This window comes from Diadema setosum, chromosome 12 (assembly GCF_964275005.1).
Source record: "Diadema setosum chromosome 12, eeDiaSeto1, whole genome shotgun sequence".
In the NCBI taxonomy this organism is placed as follows: Eukaryota; Metazoa; Echinodermata; class Echinoidea; order Diadematoida; family Diadematidae; genus Diadema; species Diadema setosum.
Window position 1 is genome coordinate 38,560,007 of NC_092696.1, and position 20,920 is coordinate 38,580,926.

Genomic DNA, 20,920 nt, shown 5'->3' on the forward strand with positions numbered 1-20,920 from the left:
GACTCCCCTTGTGACGAAGTTATGGGATGGGCAGTTCCTTTCGTTATGTCAAAATTCTGTTATAGCCCAACAGTAAAGTACATAAAGATATAAATTAAGTCAATTTGGGGACCTGAATTTCTATTTTGTAATACAAAAATTTTGTTATAACAGTGTTCATTATAATGACAAGTCTGATGAAAAAAAAAAAAGTTATAATCTGGCTTCATCAGTATTTCAGATTGAAACACGGAGCCTAAAACTCGGGCGTAAAAAAATCTGGCATGGACGGGTATTGATACAGCTGTGACAAGACAACATCAATTACAGAGCGCCCTCTATCGATGACATGCTGGGGAATCATATTCATTGCTGCCTTCACCTGTATACAGACATGGGAGAAAGGATATAAAACATGTTAGTGAGAGTCAGCTCCTGGGATACAAAGTAGACTTCTAATATATTTCCCTTTGAAGACCCCTGACACATTCTTTGTAGATTTTTAATAGGAAGGATAATAATAAAGATAGAAGTAGTAGTAGTAGTAGTAGTAAGTAGTAGTAGTAATAATAATAACAATAATGATAATAATTATGATAATAATAATAATAATAACAACAATAATAATAATAATAATGATATAATATTAATAATAATAATAATAAAATTAACAATAATACCAATAATGAATTGTTTTTATACTGCATATACATGTACACAAATACAACTATAAAAATCTATGCATAATAAAGGATGCAGGGAATGTAGAAATAAAGAATGATACACAAAGAGACATTAAATCCTTGACTTCACAAACTAACTGAAACCTGTGCTAAGGCAAATGATATATTAGCATAACTGATTAACAGGCCTATCACAAGGTTGATAAATTTAATGAATATAGAAAAGTAATTCAAAATGAGAAGTACTGTGTGAGGAGAGTTGTTTAACATTTTTTTTTTTGTTCTTTGTTTGTTTGTTTGTTTTTGCATTTCAAGATTCAAAAAAGATTTGAGCAATGAAAAAAGATAGGGGCCTCTCAGGAATAAACAACCCCAGCCAATAATGATATCAAAATCATCACACAATATTTATTTCCACCAATCAAACCCTATCATTTCTGAACCCATACTAGTAAAATGTCTCCACAAAGGAGTTCGTGATAATTGTCTCCATAAAGGACCTCATGGAAAATGTCTCCACAAGGGAGCTCATAACAAAACAGATGACATTATGAAAGTCTCAACATGAGAGCTCACATTATAACAAAACATTTGAGCCACCAGATAGATACTCACCAGTTCTGATGGGCTGAGATCTTCGAGATATTCTGGAATCCTACTGTCAGGAAAGTTGCCTGCCTTGGCAATTTCTGTCAAAACAACTCTGTAAACCAAGGAGCAAAATTACTCAATACAGGGAAACCTTCTGAAAACAACATGCTTGGGCCCACTGAAACTTCATCATATCACATATCTTGTTATATCAGGGAAAAACGGAGAATATCAAAGGCATTATTTCTCATTAATTTGCAGATGCAACAAAAACCCAGCTTTAGTGCTTCATAATCGTTCTAAAATGTGAGTTAGGGACAGAAACAAGTGTAACAAGGAAAAGTAGAAATTACGCGGTGCGAAATATATGTCCCCGCCGGAAGTAGCATTTTGTAGCAAAATGTACTATACAGGTCAAAAATCAAGGTCAAAGGTCAAAGAAGTCAAAGGTCAAAATTCTGTGTAGAAGTTTTGAAGCCCTCGCCTGGTGCCATCACATAAAGCAAACCGAATCGAAATCGGGTTAGAAATGGCGAAGGAGTAGCATTTTGTAGCCATTGTACAATATAGGTCAAAAATCAAGGTCAAAGGTCAAAGAAGTCAAAGGTCAAAATTCTGTGTAGAAGTTTTGAAGCCCTCACCTAGTGCCATCACATAAAGCAAACGGAATCGAAATCAGGTTAGAAATGGCAAAGGAGTAGCATTTTGTAGCAAAATGTACAATACAGGTCAAAAATCAAGGTCAAAGGTCAAAGAAGTCAAAGGTCAAAATTCTGTGTAGAAATTTTGAAGCCCTTACCTAGTGCCATCACATGAAGCAAACGGAATCGAAATCGGGTTAGAAATGGCAAAGGAGTAGCATTTTGTAGCCAATGTACAATATAGGTCAAAAATCAAGGTCAAAGGTCAAAGAAGTCAACGGTCAAAATTCTGTGTAGAAGTTTTGAAGCCCTCAACTAGTGCCATCACATGAAGCAAACGGAATCGAAATCGGGTTTGAAATGGCGAAGGAGTAGCATTTTGTAGCAAAATGTACAATATAGGTCAAAGGTCAAGGTCAATGGTCACAACTGAAATTCTGCATAGAAGTTTTAAAGCTCCCACGTAGTGCTATCATATAAAGCAAACAGAATCAAAATTGGCTCATAAATGACAGAGGAGTAGCAAATTGAAGATTTTGATCACACACGGACGCACACACGGACACACACGTACGGAGCCCGTTTCATATTCCCCTGCTCGAACTCGTTCGGCGGGGACAAAAATGTTAATCAGTACAATCATTGTTAAATATTGGTAAGTACATTGTATACAAAATGTGAACAATAAATTCTGTATCAAAATTGTGTCTTGAATACATTTTCTAAAGTTCTGGTTCACTGAGAAAAATAGTGATATCTCCTTAGGGTTAATTCCTTGCAAAATTGTTATATAGGATGTTACAGTCAAAGGGTATTACAGTCAGAGGGTGCTAGGCTTCTCAAGACTTGAACCAGTGACCTTGCAGTCACTTTTCAAGCGCTTGACATGCAGACCACACCCCCTCCACTTTGCCCTCACCTGTAATTGGCTGAATTCATGACCTGGCTGCTGATAGCAAAGGTCTCCCTGACATTGAAGGCTTGGTGGAACCACCCCGATGGGATAATCAGCAACTCTCCGGGATTCTGTTGGACCTGCAGCGCCCTCGCCTGTTCAAACTTGGGATATTTAATGAGGTCCGGGTCAAATGCATCCAGAGGACTGAGGAGAATAAAAACAAAGATGAATCATGTAAGATGGGGAAAACAAAAAACAAACCAAACAACATCTAAGCAATATGACAACTAGGCATTATGCTAGTCATCTTTTCTTTTTTTTTTTTTCAGGTTTACGTTTGCCATGATTCTTCATTGAAAATGACTGAAACAAGAATGTGTTTTTGTTGCAAATGGTTGAAATGAGTCAGCATGGTACAGCAATATTGTTCTCATTTTGACAATGTTTTTGTCCACTTTATTAGTTACCCCCTGCTTGAAAGAAAGATATTATTCAGAGGGGTGAAGGTTCAGATGCAAGTTTCTTCACTTTGTCTCCCTCTACAAATTAAATTTGTTAAGATCGCAACTGCAGATCTGTAAATTAACAAACATGTCGCAAAAAAGGAACCAGCGGAACTCGAACCTGTCATCTACTGCTTTCCGGGCAGCGACACTACCACCAGGCTGTCCCTGGTTGCCGGCAGTGACACGATGAACATGGAACAAATACCCAAGCTCCGAAATTCCGACATTGTTATGTTAAGTAGTCCAAGGCGGACAAGGCATATTAAATGAAAGAAAGATATTATTCAGAGGGGTGAAGGTTAAGATGCAAGTTTCTTCACTTTGTCTCCCTCTACAAATTAAATTTGTTAAGATCGCAACTGCAGATCTGTAAATTAACAAACATGTCGGAAAAAAGGAACCAACGGGACTCCAACCTGTCATCTACTGCTTTCTGGGCAGCGACACTACCACCAGGCTGTCCCTGGTTGCCGGCAGTGACACAATGAACATGGAAAAAATACCCAAGCTCCATAATTCTGACATTGTTATGTTAAGTAGTCCAAGGCGGACAAGGGATATTAAATGAAAGAAAGATATTATTCAGAGGGGTGAAGGTTAAGATGCAAGTTTCTTCATTTTCTCTCCCTCTACAAATTAAATTTGTTAAGATCGCAACTGCTGATCTGTAAATTAACAAACATGTCGGAAAAAAGGAACTAGCGGGACTTGAACCTGTCATCTACTGCCTTACGGGCAGTGACACTACCACAAGGCTGTCCCTGGTTGCCGGTTCCATGAGGCTGGAGGCCGAATGGAATATGGCACCAGACCATAGATATTTCCAGTATTTCGTAAGAACACGCAGGGGATAACGATTTTATCTTTTTAAGTGTAGATCTACATGAAATCTATTGTGTAATCTCATTGGTATTAAGTTACACAGGCAATCCGGGATTTCACTTCTGTTCCCGTTAATTTGTTTGCAGCGAGTGAAGTTGAAAACGCCGGCTGTCAAATGCATGAGCTAGCGCTGATTATGATTCGTGCTGCTGTGCATAACGTCACCAGTCACAGAATACCATAGAGCTGGATTATAATTTAACCCGTTGAGGACGAGTCCCGAGTATACTCGGGCAGGTATCTATGGGAAATGCGTGTTGTAGAAAAATCAAACCGTCCTAAACGGGTTAATAATCCAACTCTATGCGGAATACTCACTGAACTCTACAATGAACTCTACACTTCGTCACTTTCTTCCACGTACGCCCTGAGGGCCCGGGCTGCCTTTGCATTGGCCTTTGCTGTATTTTGGGGCATTGTGCTAACCTTCTTCCCCCTGATTTCCTCTCGTGAATGATGTTGAAATCGCCGGATGTCAGCCATGTTGACTTGCGTCTCGCGAGCTGATTATGCGCGCATACATACACGCGCAGCTAGCTGTGTAATATCATGACGTCATATCACGGAATACGGAAAATATTCAGTGGCGGATTTAGCGCATGCGCACAATATGACCTTATTCATGGAATACGGGAAATATTCAGTGGTTGACCAATGAGATTACAGAATTTACGATCAATAAAAGATAATAAGTTATGTTTACTTGGAAAGCAGACCTTACTAAGAGAATGGTGTGTCACAGAGGTAAAAATGTTGAATTTCTTTTATTCAGGCGAGTTACAGTTGGTATGAATCATCAGCTGCAATGAAACAATCCAAATCTCTGGTATGCAGCTCATCCTTTCTATACACTGATCCAATCAGCCATTACTGCTGTGTCCCACACCTACAGTGAATGCATGATAGATATCACAGTGTGGTACAGCCAGCTCGCAGGACACCACAGTAATGTTATACAAACTGATCTTCTGTAGAGTAACTGGGATAGTGACTGTTAATTTACCAGCACATGAGGGCGCTATTGCCTGTAATTTATCCCCTGTAATGAATCTGGCATGAAGCATCTTTTCTTACCTGCCATACTTGTGACAATTGAGAGGGAAGCCTGAGTTGGGGTTGGACGTAGCATAGAGAAGATCATCCTGACCAGGGGGATATAGCTTCCATCTCTTCTTACCCCATATCACTGCATTGGTTCCAGTCCAATTGTAAGGATCTGTTTAAACAAGTGAATCTCCAAGAATGGGTCATCTTCAAAAATCATGTACTGCAAATCAGTTCCCATGTTTGGCTGAAATGTTAAAAGTGACATTATTTGGAGCCTAATTAACTTTCCAACAGAGCAGAGAAGTCATGAAGTACTGTTCATCACAAGGAAATATCACTTTTTCCATTAGCATTCACATCAGACGCAGAGAAACTTCATTTGATGGCATATCACATGATCAAAAAGAAAATGGGCATCTCTAGTGTTGGTGACAGATCTCAGGTTATGAAAAGTACCAAAATCAAGAATAAATCTTGCTGTCATCAACCTCTCCTCATACATCAGTACACACTTTAGCAGTAGTAAAAAAAGCCTACTGACTTTCATACAGACGACTCAAATCAGCTACAAATGGATAATGACATTGAAGATTGCATAGCAAATTGCACGATCAGATTACCCACCGATATGCAAGGCTGATCTTGAGTGCGCTGTTCCCCACAGCAGCATTGCATTCCAGGGTTTGATTTCTTGGGGGAAGAGTTCAAAGAAATCCTCTTGAAGATAAATCTACAGAAAGACCAACAAAAAAATGAATAAATAAATAACAACAAAACAAAAATCCATTCTCCACTTTCTCTTCAACATTATGTTTTCCATTTCCGACTACCAAAGTGTGTATTTTTTATATAATTTGATCAATAACAATAAAATTCATATCTAATTCTTTAGTGATTGAAAGGCAAAGTAAGATGAGAAGAATATCTCATCTACCAACATGGTGAATGTTAAAAACAATGTGAACTCACCGATGTGCCAATATCTTCTTGAAGCTTCGGTCTGCGCGGAATAAAGATTTCATCTTCCACATAAAGCCACTTTCTAGGTCTCCCACCATTCTTCTTCAGCTCTGCAAAAAACTCCAGTGTGGTGAAGCTACTGGAGGCATCCTTAAGGGCACCCTGTCAAGGAATATTATTGATGGATAAAAAGTAATCTAAGACATATCTCACTGCAATGTATAACAAGCTGCACAAAAATCTATACATGGTATATAAAAAAAGAGGAAACCATCACACAGAGATGCCAGTTAAAATAAAAGAGAGGGCCTCATATACATTTAAATGAAGCTGCCTTGTACACAAAAAGGCCTGAACCTTGATACTACCAGGGCCTGAATTCAGACTTTTGCCTGAAAACTGGCATCATTAATCATAACAGATTATCACATGCAAAACTGAGACCTTTTTTTTGGAGTAAGTTGCAAAAGAGATTATAATTTCTCTGGATATGCTTTCACTTTTTCCCGCTGGCTATTACAAAGAAATCTCAATGCTCTGATTCACTAAGAAATAGAGAGAAGTCATTTTACTTTATGTGCAAAGCCATGTCTGGATTTACTCCATTTCACAACACTGTGTCATGGAATTGGAGTTAGTGTGACTTATTACAGCAATGGTAACATTGCATTGTGAGAATAGAAATACTCCAGATATTAAAAAGTTTACAAGAAAGATATTTCTGGAAAAACTCCATATCACTGGGTCTCAATATGTTTCCATTATAAGATTCACTTATTGAGGTTGTCCATGAAACATGTGATCAAGCAATGGTTTGAATGTTTCAAGACTTTAATACCTGGACCAACTTCATAGTCACATGATCTCCAGCGTAATGCTTCATGAAGAACGCTTCATTCCATCGGCTGGCCTCCCAGGTTTCTACCACATCAGTGATGATAACCGGCCTGCGTCAAGTAACATGAGGTCAAAGTTCAGGCATGATATAGAAACCAGCAGGGCAATTTCTTTGGACTTGCATTCTGCTGGTGGTACTAGTAATTTTACTTATTTAAATAAAGTTTTAATCTACATCATCTTCAACAGGTTCAGTGGGAGTACTGTGTGACAGTTTGAAATCAATGATGGCTAATTTATGTGTGCCACAAAGAATATAAAATTTCACATCATACAAGATTTTCATTTGTGACCCACTACAACAAAATGATCCTAAAGTCGGGAGAGGTCGATTATTTGAAAATTGCATGGTATAATCCCCTAATCTTTCTGCTTTAAATTGATATATATCACAATTTATAAGGATAATCGGCTGCGGAGAAATCGATGTTTAAAAGAGAGCATGTCGAGACGTCTGGAAAATCACTGTTTCGAGAAAAGCGCCCTAAAAGTCTTCCTTTCGACGCAATCGCGATCAACACACGCAAGTCAGTTTTCACCTGTGGACAATAGAAGGTAAGCCCTAGCAACCCCCGAAGAGTTCATTCAAGCACATCAGCGTCGGCGGTCTCCTCACCAACCAATCAGTGACCAGGATGTGAGAAGCGGCTGAGCATAGCGCACCCCGCCCGCACGCACCAGTCGACTGGGCAGTGTGCGAGCTTCACGCTACGGTTAGCAGCAAGCAGCAACCTATCTGTGGCGCTCAATCCAAATTTTCGAACCAGTTTCTGCTTCGTTGAAACGCCAAAAAACATGGCTCAGAAAAACGCTATTTTTTGGTCTTTCCTTTCACCATTTTGCTTCAAAATTTCGAGAGATGATAGAAGACATGTTAGACTCCAATAATATATCGAAATCAGAAAATCGTAAGTTTTGACCAATTTTAATGCTCTGACTTCAAACTCGATTTTCACGGCTTCGACCATGCGCGACTTTAGGACCTTTTTGTTGTAGCGGGTCACATTTTCATCAGTGACAGAAACACGATTATGTAAAATTTTCTCAAGACATTACTGTAACATCTTGAAATGAGCTGTCAGCTGCATTTTTAAAATGAATTTAAATTAGAAATTGAAGCAAGATCGTTAAGAGTAAGCCAGAACTCAACATCTCTTCACACGAGTGATAACACAAAATGTAAGTTTTAGAACAAATATTTCACACCTACCCTATTCCACATATTATGAGATGAATATTGGCAGCAGCATGAGTAACAAGCTAATTTAACTGAATTCTACAGATATCATTTTCTGCTCGGATAATTTGTGACCCACTACAACAAAATGATCCTAAAGTCGGGCGAGGTCGATTATTTGAAAATTGCATAATATAATCCCCCAATCTTTCTGCTTTAAATTGATATATAACACATTTTTTACAAACAATCGGCTGCGGAGATATCGATGTTTAAAACTGAGCATGTCGAGACGTCTGGACAATCACTGTTTCGAGAAAAGCGCCCTAAAAGTCTTCCTTTCGACGCAATCGCGATCCAGGGACACGCAAGTCAGTGTTCACCTCTGGACAATAGAAGGTAAGCCCTAGCAACCCCCGAAGAGTTCATTCAAGCACATCAGCGTCGGCGGTCTCCTCGCCAACCAATCAGTGACCAGGATGTGAGAAGCGGCTGAACATAGCGCACCCCGCCCGCACGCACCAGTCGACTGGGCAGTGTGCGAGCTTCACGCTTCGATTAGCAGCAAGCAGCAAACTGACCAATGAGATCACTCTGGTCGTTGTTAGGGGCGGAACCTATCTGTGGCGCTCAATCCAAATTTTCGAACCAGCTTCTGCTTTGTTGAAACGCCAAAAAACATGGCCTAGAAAAACGCTATTTTTTTATCTTTCCTTTGATCATTTTGCTTCAAAATTTCGACAGATGATAGAAAACATGTTAGACTCCAATAATATATCAAAATCAGAAAATCATAAGCTTTGACCAATTTTAATGCTCTGACTTCAAACTCGATTTTCTCGGCTTCGACCGTGCGCGACTTTCGGACCTTTTTGTTGTAGCGGGTCACATTTATGTTACTGAAAAATGTAGACAAGAAACATTCAAGGCATGAAACTTTTGTGAATTGCTACTCTCATTCAGGCATTGGAGTCAAAAAAAACTTTCATGTGCATTTTACTTTTGTAAATCTAGGCTCCTCACAAAATTTGCCAGCTTTTCTGGTTTTACAGTAAGATTTCCTTAATTACTCACCATCGTCCGTTGTATTTTTCATTGAAGAGCTCCAGACTGAGATTGGCCACTCTGTCAATCTTCCCGACAGCCCCGCCCAACTCAAAACTCTCGCCATCATCCTGGAGTACATCAAGGATGATGGAGGTGATGGCAGCAGTGATGGCAGCAACCAGGAAGGCAAAGTATGGCTGCATCCTTGGCATGGAAGCTAAGTTTTATACACAGAACAATTATGAGTGATGAAAGGCTCATTTCTTCCAAGCAGCACCACCATTTGACTGCATATCTTTAGGTGTGAGTTTCTTCAATTTGTATCCCTCTACAAATTAAATTTGTTAAGATCACAACTGCTGATCTGTAAATGAAAAAACATGTCGGAAAAAAGGAACCATCTTAACAAATTGAAGAAACTCACACCTGAACCTTCACCTCTGAATAATATCTTTCTTTCATGACAAATGACATCACAAATCATTCAGGTTATGGTATGACCAAAGCAGAGTAGATCTAGGCCTACCTTTAAGGAGTAAACACTACACAGGACAATGAGAATGGTCTTTGAAATAAAGGGGTCAGAGAGAACAGCAGAAGAAATTGATGCTGTAAGAAAAGTCTGCAAATGTGGTGATTAGTTAAACACTCAATTACTAATACTGGGAAATAAAAACATCAGATTGTGGAATAATCCTCCTTCCAAGTGCCAACTTATGACAACTCACTCCACTATTAGTAGGATCTAACTCCTTCATGCTAACAGCAGTACGGCTATGGAATGCACTCCCTGCAAACACCATCCCAGCCACATCACTGGGCATCTTCAGGACTTGCAACTCTGCGGCATGCTAGCTCCACACAGGAGGCAGTTTTTTAGTTTGGTTGTGTTTTTTTTTTTTATTATTTTTATCACTTGCGCTATGTAAATATTTGCACTTCCGTCCATCAGCTTCATTATACTAAAGCTTCATCCTTTGTAACTATACACAGCCCTGTCGACCTGTCCCTGTACAAAACACGCACGGCGTCTGGTCGGGCTACATCCTTAGCATCATATCCAGAAATGGACTTTGCTGAGTACCAACATTGATATAGATGTAGAACAAAAACAATCCTCGCAACAAGTGACTAGTCTTGCTTTTGCTAGTAAACTGACTAGATCTAGATGTCTATTGCCAGATTGCTACATCATACACTATCAGTACTGCCTACACTAATCTTGAGTGTATTTTGTAATAATTTTAGAAAATCTGAACTTTTTTCTTTATTTAGTTCTTCTTCCACAAGAGTGACCACAATCAACTTGCTGATTATTCTGTCATTTTTCGGGAGGTCTAAGTTATGCAAATCTTCAGAGGGTTCTAGTGGTTGCAGAAATGAATTAATGATCATCCAAATAAGTAGATAAATAAATAATCCTCAAAAATAATTTTGTTGCCTCCTCTTGGCACACCTTTAGGCTCACTGTTGCTCAGCAGCCCCCCCCCCCCCCTTTCCCCTTGCTGTTGTCATTTCACTCTTTTTCCTTTTTTTATCCCTCTGTTGTTCCTTATCTTGTTTGATGTTGCCTCCCTATTCATCCTTTTCCTTCAATGACTGCCCCCATGGTCCTCAGGATCATTACTGACCCTCCTCTGTCTTTTGTCTGTCCACCCTCCTGCTTTAATCCCCCTCCCTTTACCTGTTGGGCTCCTTGCCCATGACTGCCTACCCTCTCCTTTTGTTTTCGTTGTTCTGTGTCCCTAGCCTGTCCCTGACTGTTCTTGTTGTGTGAAGTCCTTAGAGTGTGTCTATGTGATTGCTTTCCCTACCTGTTTGTCATTTTGCCTCTGACGCAGATTCTGCTACAGTGCTAGGATTGAAAGCTCACACCCCTTTTAACTCTATTTCATTCCATTGGCTCGCCACTATTGGATAAGCAGTTTTCAGCAGCTTTGTTTGCTACTGATACATTTATACACTTAAATAAATAATCAATAAACTGGCAAGTCCTAAATGATAAGGTAACAGTCAGGCCAAGTTGTGATATCAGTCCCTTCTCGTTTTGCGTGTGTGTCTCCACTAGATCTGTATGTCACTATGTGCGAAGTCTATGGAGGTTGACTCGAGTCCCCGGCGATGACGAATTGAATGGCGGTGAATGGAGTGGGGACTTATTTCCCGATAATGCCATTAGTCACAATAAAAATAATGAAAAATAGGTTTCTTTTTTTTTTGTGCATCTTCACTATGTGCAAAGTCTATATACACTCAGCAAAAAAGAAAGTAAACGCTTTTTCAAGTTTATATTTCTCATATAATATTTGGCTGAAAGCTAATCTATTATATACCATATCAAAAGTAATTTAATTGGCTATCAACCTGTTAGGTCACCAAAAAGGGAAACTTTACGCATGAGTGAACACTTGTTTTCTCTTCCAGGGCACAAAAGTAAACATTGCAAAACTGAACAAGTTGTCATTAATGCGTATGTGCTCTCCCATAGCACAATAAGAACAAACAACAAATTTCACACAAAACGAAACATGAAAAAAAGTTACAAACATAAACATTTGATCTCTATGATGCCCAGATGATCAATGAAGGCTAAAAATAATGGAGGATGATAAAGAATATTATGTCAAATTTAAATTCAAATGAAATGAGAAGACAAGTAATACTTTAAAAAAATGGTAGAAAATGGCGCTTTTTTTCAAATTAGGAAATTGTGAGTAATGTTCGCTTCTTGAATTTGTCTCATGAATTCTTAAATCACTAGATTAAAAGAAATGAATAAAGAAAAAAAAATTCTTATTTTCCCCCTTTAGTTTCCCACTTTGCTTTTCGTAGAGGTTATAAAGAGATAAAGAGAATGATAACTTATGTTTGCTTTTTCATTCATTCATGTCTTTCATTGTGTTAAACTGGTCTTTTGTTGTCAATGTTATCGTGAAGGGCATTTGCAAATGAAAGAAACATGTCAATTTTTGCAAATTTTAATTTTGTGCCTTGGAGGAGAAAAACGAATGTGCTCACCCATGCGTGACATTTTCTTTTTAATTAACCTATGGATTAAATAGTCAATTAAATGTGACCGTGCACCTCAAAACGAACATAAAGTCGCACACACTGATTTTGCGTGAGGACTAAAATAAGTGAAATGGGTCAACCTAGCCGAACTTGACTTTTTCATATTTTCTGAAAGAGCGGATCTTCTTCTACATTATGCTTAAATTTGGTATCATAAAACGGGCAGGAAAGTGTGTTTTTTAGCAGTTTATCTCGAACATTTTTGGTAGAATAGTGTGATTAGGTGTGTCTTTAGAATCACTTTTACATTTTTGAAAGACCTTGTCCACAATCTTCACTTTCAACTCTAATAACTTTTGAAAGGATAGTGCTGCTGCTTTGAAAGCTAGCATTAATTATGGACAGAATGTGTTAATGCCGTGTACACGCGAGTGGTGCCAGTGGTGGATCAGACGTTCTACTATATTTCACGATAATGGCGTAAATTGCAAAGACAAAGTAATCATGAGAAAATCTGTCACAGTCTCTACTCGGAAGCTGACTCTTTGGCTACATGTATCAACGTTAGATAAGAAGCTCAACGTCGAGAAGAGACCATCGCCATCGGTCGTAAACTTCTTCGTCTGCTCTCACGAGAACTTTACTGGAGATTACACAATTTTCAACATGCGGGACTGAATAAAATTATTTTCTTCAGCAATGTACCAAGTTAATAGCTGCCGCTATAGATTGGTCATAGTCGATCGCTGATGGCCCAACACAAAACTCTAAATGGAAAAAGAAAGAATGGGAAAGTTCGGTAATATGAAACCTAATTTGAACTGTATAGGCTATTACAAATGGATAATTTCTTCGTTTTCTTTACCTCATTGACTGACGTGACAAAGGCTTCGCCGCCGTCCTTCGGCCTCTTTTCTCTTTTTTGTTTTTGTTTTTGGGGATACAACTAACTGTTGTATGTAAATATTATTGCGCCCTCTTGAGTTTCTCATTGAGTCAGTGGAAAGAAGATAATTTGTGTGAAAATAACGTGAATTATACTTAAAAAAAACACACAAACAAAAATTATCATCATTATCATTATCATTTTTACATTTACATCTAAAACATGCCGGGAGTGATTGATTTGGTGTGTTTCAAGAGATTTGATAGCAAAATGAATTATTTCTGGAACATGATTCTAGCCGTGTTTTCTCATTTTCCTAGTAAAATTCTGAAACAAAAATAGATAGCCGGTATCATAGAAACATTAAGATGAGTTCTATTTGTAATTTCACAAAGCAGAGTATTCATTGGGTAACTCTGACCCTGAAATGATTAGAGATCAGTGGATTTTGGTATTTGATGATCATGCCATAATATTCCTATATTAGTTTAGCTCAAACAACTGATGAAGTATCAATTAATTTGACATAAACCTATGTCTAAATTTCCACTAAAATGCCACATTACCGGTATCAGTTTTATACATTTTAGGTGGACATGTATCACTTACAAAAAAGAATTACAGGTTGTAATTTGATAATGCCGGTACAATCACCTACAGTTTATCATACACCATTACTATCTGCTATATGCATGTTCGTGTATTTGAGAATCTGTTTTCATCGACCCATAAAAATAATGATCACAAAGGACAGACATCTATTTCATTTCAGATACAGTATTAAGGACGATTTGTTTCATTGTAGCATTCAGTAAAGTCCAATATGGGAGTTGGAATACCATTCAGTTGATCATTTGAACAACCATTTACTGTCTAGCTGTATTTTTTTTAGTTATGGTTATGACCTACACGATTACGAAGTCAAGACTTATTGATGAAATTTCTGACAGCTTCTGTGGTGGTAGAACAATGGGTGGCATGTATGTGGTCCTGAAAAAGGTCTACCTACTCTTGACATTTTGGCAAACATGTTCCTGCCGTTTCCAAGCATGTTATTGTTGTTTTCTCAGGGCCATATACATACCCAAGAAAGAATATGTGGTACACTGTTAAGTCTTCTACCACCCATCAAGACTTATTGGAAAATCATTGGAATGATCAGAGTATTCTCCACTTTCAAACAACATACACCATACATCACATTCCTCTTAGTCTCTCTCTCTCTCTCTCTCTCTCTCTCTCTCTCTCTCTCTCTCTCCACTCTCTTTCCTTCCCAATAATTTTGCACATCTTACTCAATACATTTGATTGACGAATCTGTTGGCATAATTTATATTATACTTTATTTCTTTCAGTGCATCATATATATATATATTACAAATGTACAACACAATGGCAAAACAGAGTGTCAGCATCAAGACTGTTTTTCCAATACCAAATATCATATCTAGTATATATTTCCTGATATAATAGCTGAATATCTTTTAAGCTTAATATCACACTACTTTCTGCTCAGTATCCTTATTGTCAGCTAATACATGATTGATTTGCTTTGACCAAATCTCTTTCAGCACTTGAGCATTGCAGCAATTCCATGATGTGCATGGCTAACAGCAATTATCATGAATTTAACATGCTTAGAACTATGTAGATGCTCATACTGAAAATACTGGATTCAAACTAGATTGTACACTGTTAGTTTCATAATGCATGAACATTTGGTGAATGTTACTGTAGCATTTGATCTAAGGAAAAGTTTACTGGGAAAAACATGAAAACAGAACTGAAGCTTTACAGTGACAATGTCTGCATTCAACCGTGTCAACCGCAATGCATATGGGTAACATTTTCCAGTTTTCTATGACATGTAGTGAGGAAGATTCCTTCAGCAAACATTGATTTCTTTCAGTTTTCACCTTTCTGTAGAAATTTAATCCACACTACCAGTCCCCTGGTTTTCAAGTATCATGGTATGACAGATAAACATTGAAATACAAAGCACAATCCTGGCTGGTGGAGAGTACAGAAAAGTTATTTTATGATCATCCTGTCACTGGTATAATGGTTTATCATCGGTTGTGTCAAACCAACAACTGAATCTGAACATCATTGTGAAGAAGATTGAAACAAACTTGGTGGTAGTGGACTCTTTTGCTACTAAAAAGTTTCAAATGCAATGTACCATGACACAGAGCCAAATTGAGTAAAATTCCCATTTCTAGTTTTGGCAGCTGATGAACAATAGTTTGATCTTCTGCACACATACAAGAGACTGTCAAAGGTATAATGACAATGAAATTAAATCACTTGAATCGTCATTTCTCAATTTGAATAACCACCAGTCATCTTTCTATAGTTTTTGTACCAGTACACAGCAGCAGATCACATATTCTCAATGGCATACACTGACAATAAGCTTTGCTTTACAACGTAAGGTAGTAATAAGCAGCAGTCCATGGCTATCTGCCTTGGTCTCATTTGATGTAGGATCAGGGAATGCAGCTCCAGATTGTTCAAACTTGCATCTTATGTCTGTGATTGATTGACTACTTGAGACTAGCTCAGACATTGATGGGCTTGCCACTTGCATATGTCTTGTACTCTGTGGTGTACATGTTTGGTACAGAAAAGGTTTGGGCGGGGCCTGCCTTGGGGATGACCCAGGGAGTGTCCACTGGACATGAGAATAGTTCGGTCATCTTTGGGTCAGAGGGTCGCTGGTAGGAACTGGTAGCTGTGGACTTCATGCCACTGTGGGGCACTCGCTGGAATCGCTCTGGCCAGCGGACTGGCTCCTGGATAGGTGTCTTGAAGACCATCTCATCGGTCATTGGGGGGCGCTTGTGAACCTCAGCTGCCTTGGGGAGAGGACTGGTGGAACAAATATCGAGGGAGAAACAAATTAACCTCTAATATCTCGTGTCAAAAAAGATATGGCTACAGTGCACTCACTTCAAAACCAGCACTTTTCACAGAATTCAGACAAAATCTCATGTTTCACTGATGGTTATGTAATTATGCTTTGATGCAGACTGTACCCTGTGTTATACATTTGCATGAGACGAGCTAACCTACAATACATGTTGTTGAATTATGTAGGAGGAAAATATTTCTCAGTAAATAACATTCTGATATTTATAAGTTTCAGGACACAAAAGTTAATCACTTATTACCTCATTTAATAAGCCAGTTACATGTAGGTGAATATTTCATTCAAATTGTAAAATGCTTCCATGGCAAAATGCTCTTACCACAAGAGGACATACAAATTCACAGTGTACGCGTATCAGAGAGCAACATTTGTTTTGTTAGCTTCATAAAGCTAACGAATATATCACAAGCATGTTCAATAGATCATTAATCTCATGATCAATGTGCTACATGCATATCTGGTATTACAGGCAATAAGTTTTGCATTGAGTTTTGAGGAGTTGATAATGTCCATGAAATGAGGAGTGTACACACAATATATGAATACCTATAATGTACTGCCATGTAATAAATGTAAACAGTCTACAACTACCAAAAACATGTTGCTGTTGTTGTTGTGCTTTTCATATAGAGAAAAAAAAATGATAACACAAATATTGTGATGACATAATTTCCAGTACTTACTTGTGCTTTGTGCCGTGACCCCAAGCCTGTGTGTAGTCCTCGCATCGCCAGTACGTTGCAGCATCTTTCTTTGGGTAGTCATCAAGTTCATGGCGGGTGAATCGTTTGTGAACTCGGTGAGAAGTTGGCACATAAATGTCGAGATTTTGAAGAACACCGTCATCGCGGACAAGAGTTGGTTTGAACTTGGGTACACTGTCCTGTGAAGAACAACATAGAAACATACTATATGTAAAGTCTACACGTCCATCGTATCTGGCTTGGTCAAGTTCTTCAGCTTCTGTCACAACATACATCCATATACCTTGGTATATTGTAATATTTGTATGTGTATTTAGACAGGTCAAGGTCTACAAGTCTACAATGTACATTTACAGCATGTTGGGTGATTTTGTATTTAAGTACCAGCAAGTCTCAAGGCAGTAAACTTGCCTTTATGGAGTAAAAGTAATTTAACAGTGTGATAAAAAAATACACATATAAAAAATACAAATCAAAAAAATCTACTATCAGAACTCATCCAACTTTGATATCATTTCACATTTCTACATGTTTGTCTGTTTGTCTGTTCAGTTTCTACACAAAGTACATGTACATGTAGGATGTTCCGTATAGATAGCATTTTTTTTTAAGAAGTTTTTTTTTGTTTTTTTTTTTGTTTTGTTTTATAAGAGAGTTTGGAATAGCTGTACAACATGAAAATTGTGTTTTACCCTGACTGGGGCAGGAGAATTCAGATGATGTGTCTGTAGGGTAGTTGGCTGTGGGTTGCCGCTCAGCCTGTTGTCGAAGTCTACACCAAGCTGCATCTGGTCTCCTTTGTACTGTGATTGGGCCTCACTTTCCTGATGACCCATGGTTAGAGGTTTGCGCCAGCCCCTCTGTTGCAACTAAAATACACAGACACAAAAATATTGATTGTAAGTAGTTGAATAAATCACTACCATGAAAGCATTACATCTCAAGATTCTGGAATGTAACTCTTTAGGACATTTTGTGTAGGCACAGCTTACAGCTTCAGATACTGGAGCTTAAAGGTATTAGCCCACATTTGTAAACCTGCAGCAATTGGTCCCATAGTTAGCATGGAGTTTGGGTATGATTGCAGTAACACCTGTACAAAATTTCGTTCCAATTAGTCCGTTACTTTCATAAAAATACATGAAAATGCACCGTAATCCGTATGCATGCGTATAACGCTCGCTAGCTCCGGTCCACGTACGTGTTACATGTACAATGTACGTAGCTATAGCCCGCGCTCGTAATTCGATTTTGGGTCGGGTTGACCCGGTTTGAAAATTGATTTTAAGACGATGATTTTCTCTCTTTTATCGAATGGTATCAGGGACAGGTGAGGTATGTTACTGTTATAACTTGTACTTGAAGTCATATTGGACCTGTTTTATGCAGTTTTGATTTTCGTGGGTTTGCAAATGTGGGCTAGTACCTTTAACATGCACATGTTAAAATAAGACATACTTGTATTATGTACATGTAATACTAATATTGATGCTAAAACATGAATGATTAGTAAATGCAGAAGGAAATTAGAACACTTGTAAAGCATGCATGTACATAAACATGTAAAACCATTTGGTAAGGAATGAAACTATCACAAAACCAGTGCTATTGACACTACAGTGTATCTTTTTAGATGTTCTGTTCTGTATCAAGATGACAATTTAACTTTAAAAATAAAGCAAAACATCCATCTTCTTCATACCTTTTCTCTGAGGTCCTTGTTGTAATGAATATTCCAGTGTCCAGGTGCCTTTTGGTGTTGATTGTTGGACAGCAGACCTCCATGATACTTGTAATTATGAGCTTCTCCAGTGGTTGTCTGAAAAGGCTTGATGATTTCATCCTGCTTGGCAAGCTCTGGGGGCAGCGGATTGTTAATGGTCGTCTGTTGTAGGAGATAAGAAACATATATGAAGCATGGTGACAAAAGGTGTGCATTCAATACAATGTCTGTACAAGAAAATGACGAGACAAGATCTACAGGTGGACTGGTGGATGTGGGTTTGGCTGTGATGATTTAATATATCGATATTTACTAGAGTCATGGAATAGACTAAAACTTGGAGTTAATAATGACATGTAGAACCAACAGTTACTAGATTGGTAAGTACATATACAACTGTAGTATGGTACAGTCATGGGATAGGTCAATACTCACTGGGTACACTGTTATTAGATGCCAGTAGATGTCTATGGTTAGATATCTAACTTATTTCTGGCTGGGATCTGCAAGTGTGCACCACTGTCACACAGCAGGCAAGTCAGCTGGAAAACTGGTGGAAACTTGTCATGCTGAGAGTTAGAGGGGTTCTTCTTCTTCTTCTTCTTCTTCTTCTTTTTCTTCTTCTCCTTCTTCTGCTTCATTCTGCCCCCTTAAAGGGACTGTACAGTACTGGTTGAGGTGGGTATTCATGTTTTGAACATTCCTAAGTGAGATAGTGAAAAGCCTCTTATGAAATATGAAAGAGCATGTTATTTTAAGAAGGATTCAACGTTTATTTGATGAAAATTGGTTTTCAAATGGCTGAGATATCCAAAAAAGTGCTAATAATAAAAGGCGACATGCCACAACTTTATTAGGATCTCTTCGTTTCACCTTGTTTTTGGATATCTCAGCCATTTCAAAACCGATTTTCATCGAATAAACTTTTGATACCCCTTAGAACTGCATGCTCTTTGACATCTCATAGAGTGGTTTCTGAATATCTCACAAAACGTTAAAAGCTAAATCCTCACCTCGACCAGAACTGTACACACCCTTTAAAACTTGAAGATTCTTGCAAACTTTGTTTATTAAGATGTTAAAATCTTATCAATTTTGGCCACTACAACCTACTGTAAGTGTAACTACGATACAAGAATACAAGTCCAAGGAATGGGGTGGTTCCAGACTTTCATACTCGAGACGAGTTGACTGTGTGGCACACATCGACACATATCATCGTATTTGTAAGCCTACACTCGTATGTAGGAGTACTTAGGCTAAATACTATGGGGAAATTCTGTAATTTACCCAATATTATCAGTAGACAGTACGTATAAATTGTAGGTTGCCCTAGCCTAGGGCCTATTAATCCTTATGTCCCCCCCCCCCCACCCACTAATTTGCTGCAATAAGAATTTCGTTATCATTCTAAAAGAGGGCGACATTTTTGATGGGGGTTTGACAGCCACCTAAAGCCTTTATATTATTTTAAACCCTAACGTTAATACTGACCCTAACACTAACCCTAATCACAGGAGTCCTGCGTACCCTTAAATGCCATGGCATAGAAATCTATATCTAGGTAGGAACCTACAGGTGGCTGTCTCAAAAGGAAGTCTTCCCATAAATGGCATAACCTTTTTAACGTGTTAGGCTATTTAGTTTACTATTAAAAAAAATAATAATAATAAAAAAAATAGTAATTTATTTATTTTGTGTAAATTAGTGGGGGAGGGGGGGGGGGGGCATACTGTAAGGAACTCTTTCCTGACTATGAAATGTGACTGAGACAATAATGAGTATGATTGAGACTCACTTACCTTAAAATCCGACGCAGGAAAGTAGTATTCGGGCCGATAATCCAACCCTCTTCCAGAACTAGTTTGATGCAAGTCAAATCTTCTAGTGCTGATATTGGTCGACATTATTGACTGTTTGGGTGACAGTGAAAGAAACTGACAGTGAAGAAATTTTACTCCTAGTTACTTATCAGATCAACGAACACAGAGCGTAGGCCTAACAAGTTACTGGTAGTAGTACAGATGCTAGTACATAGTAACTAAGTCCGCATGCAGATAGGGCCTACTTTACACTTTAGTTTGTTTATGTGTCGTCAAGTTACTGGTTGACCACGTACACTGCATGCAGAGTGACTGTACACACGTTAGTACACAGAGTGCGCAGCTGCATCGTTGATAGGGTTATGGCCACACAACGTGTGTTGTATTCACAATCATTTCCGCATAGCAACCATGGTAAACAATAAAGCGCGCCATCTATAGTTCACCGGATCAATGCTTTTTACAGTGTACTTGCGTTTACGGGCTGTGGGTCGGGAAAAAAAGTGTCATATCATCACTTTGTCACCGTTGG

At 38.4% G+C, this 20,920-nt stretch overlaps 2 protein-coding genes across 2 annotated transcripts; both read right to left on the minus strand.

The window, feature by feature from the left end:
* Positions 1-211: 211 nt before the first annotated feature.
* Positions 212-9,520, minus strand: LOC140236284 (uncharacterized). Its single transcript, XM_072316239.1, has 8 exons — positions 9,336-9,520; positions 7,026-7,134; positions 6,197-6,349; positions 5,852-5,957; positions 5,255-5,396; positions 2,814-2,996; positions 1,278-1,365; positions 212-361 (listed from the first exon to the last, which is right to left on the minus strand). The coding sequence occupies exons 1-8, from the start codon at positions 9,518-9,520 to the stop codon at positions 236-238; spliced, it is 1,092 nt and encodes a 363-aa protein (XP_072172340.1). The 3' UTR covers positions 212-235.
* A 5,010-nt stretch (positions 9,521-14,530) lies between these two features.
* Positions 14,531-20,697, minus strand: LOC140235675 (stabilizer of axonemal microtubules 3-like). The gene is made up of 5 exons (XM_072315695.1): positions 20,368-20,697; positions 18,545-18,727; positions 17,535-17,711; positions 16,822-17,021; positions 14,531-16,077 (listed from the first exon to the last, which is right to left on the minus strand). The coding sequence occupies exons 1-5, from the start codon at positions 20,470-20,472 to the stop codon at positions 15,768-15,770; spliced, it is 975 nt and encodes a 324-aa protein (XP_072171796.1). The 5' UTR covers positions 20,473-20,697; the 3' UTR covers positions 14,531-15,767.
* Positions 20,698-20,920: the final 223 nt, after the last annotated feature.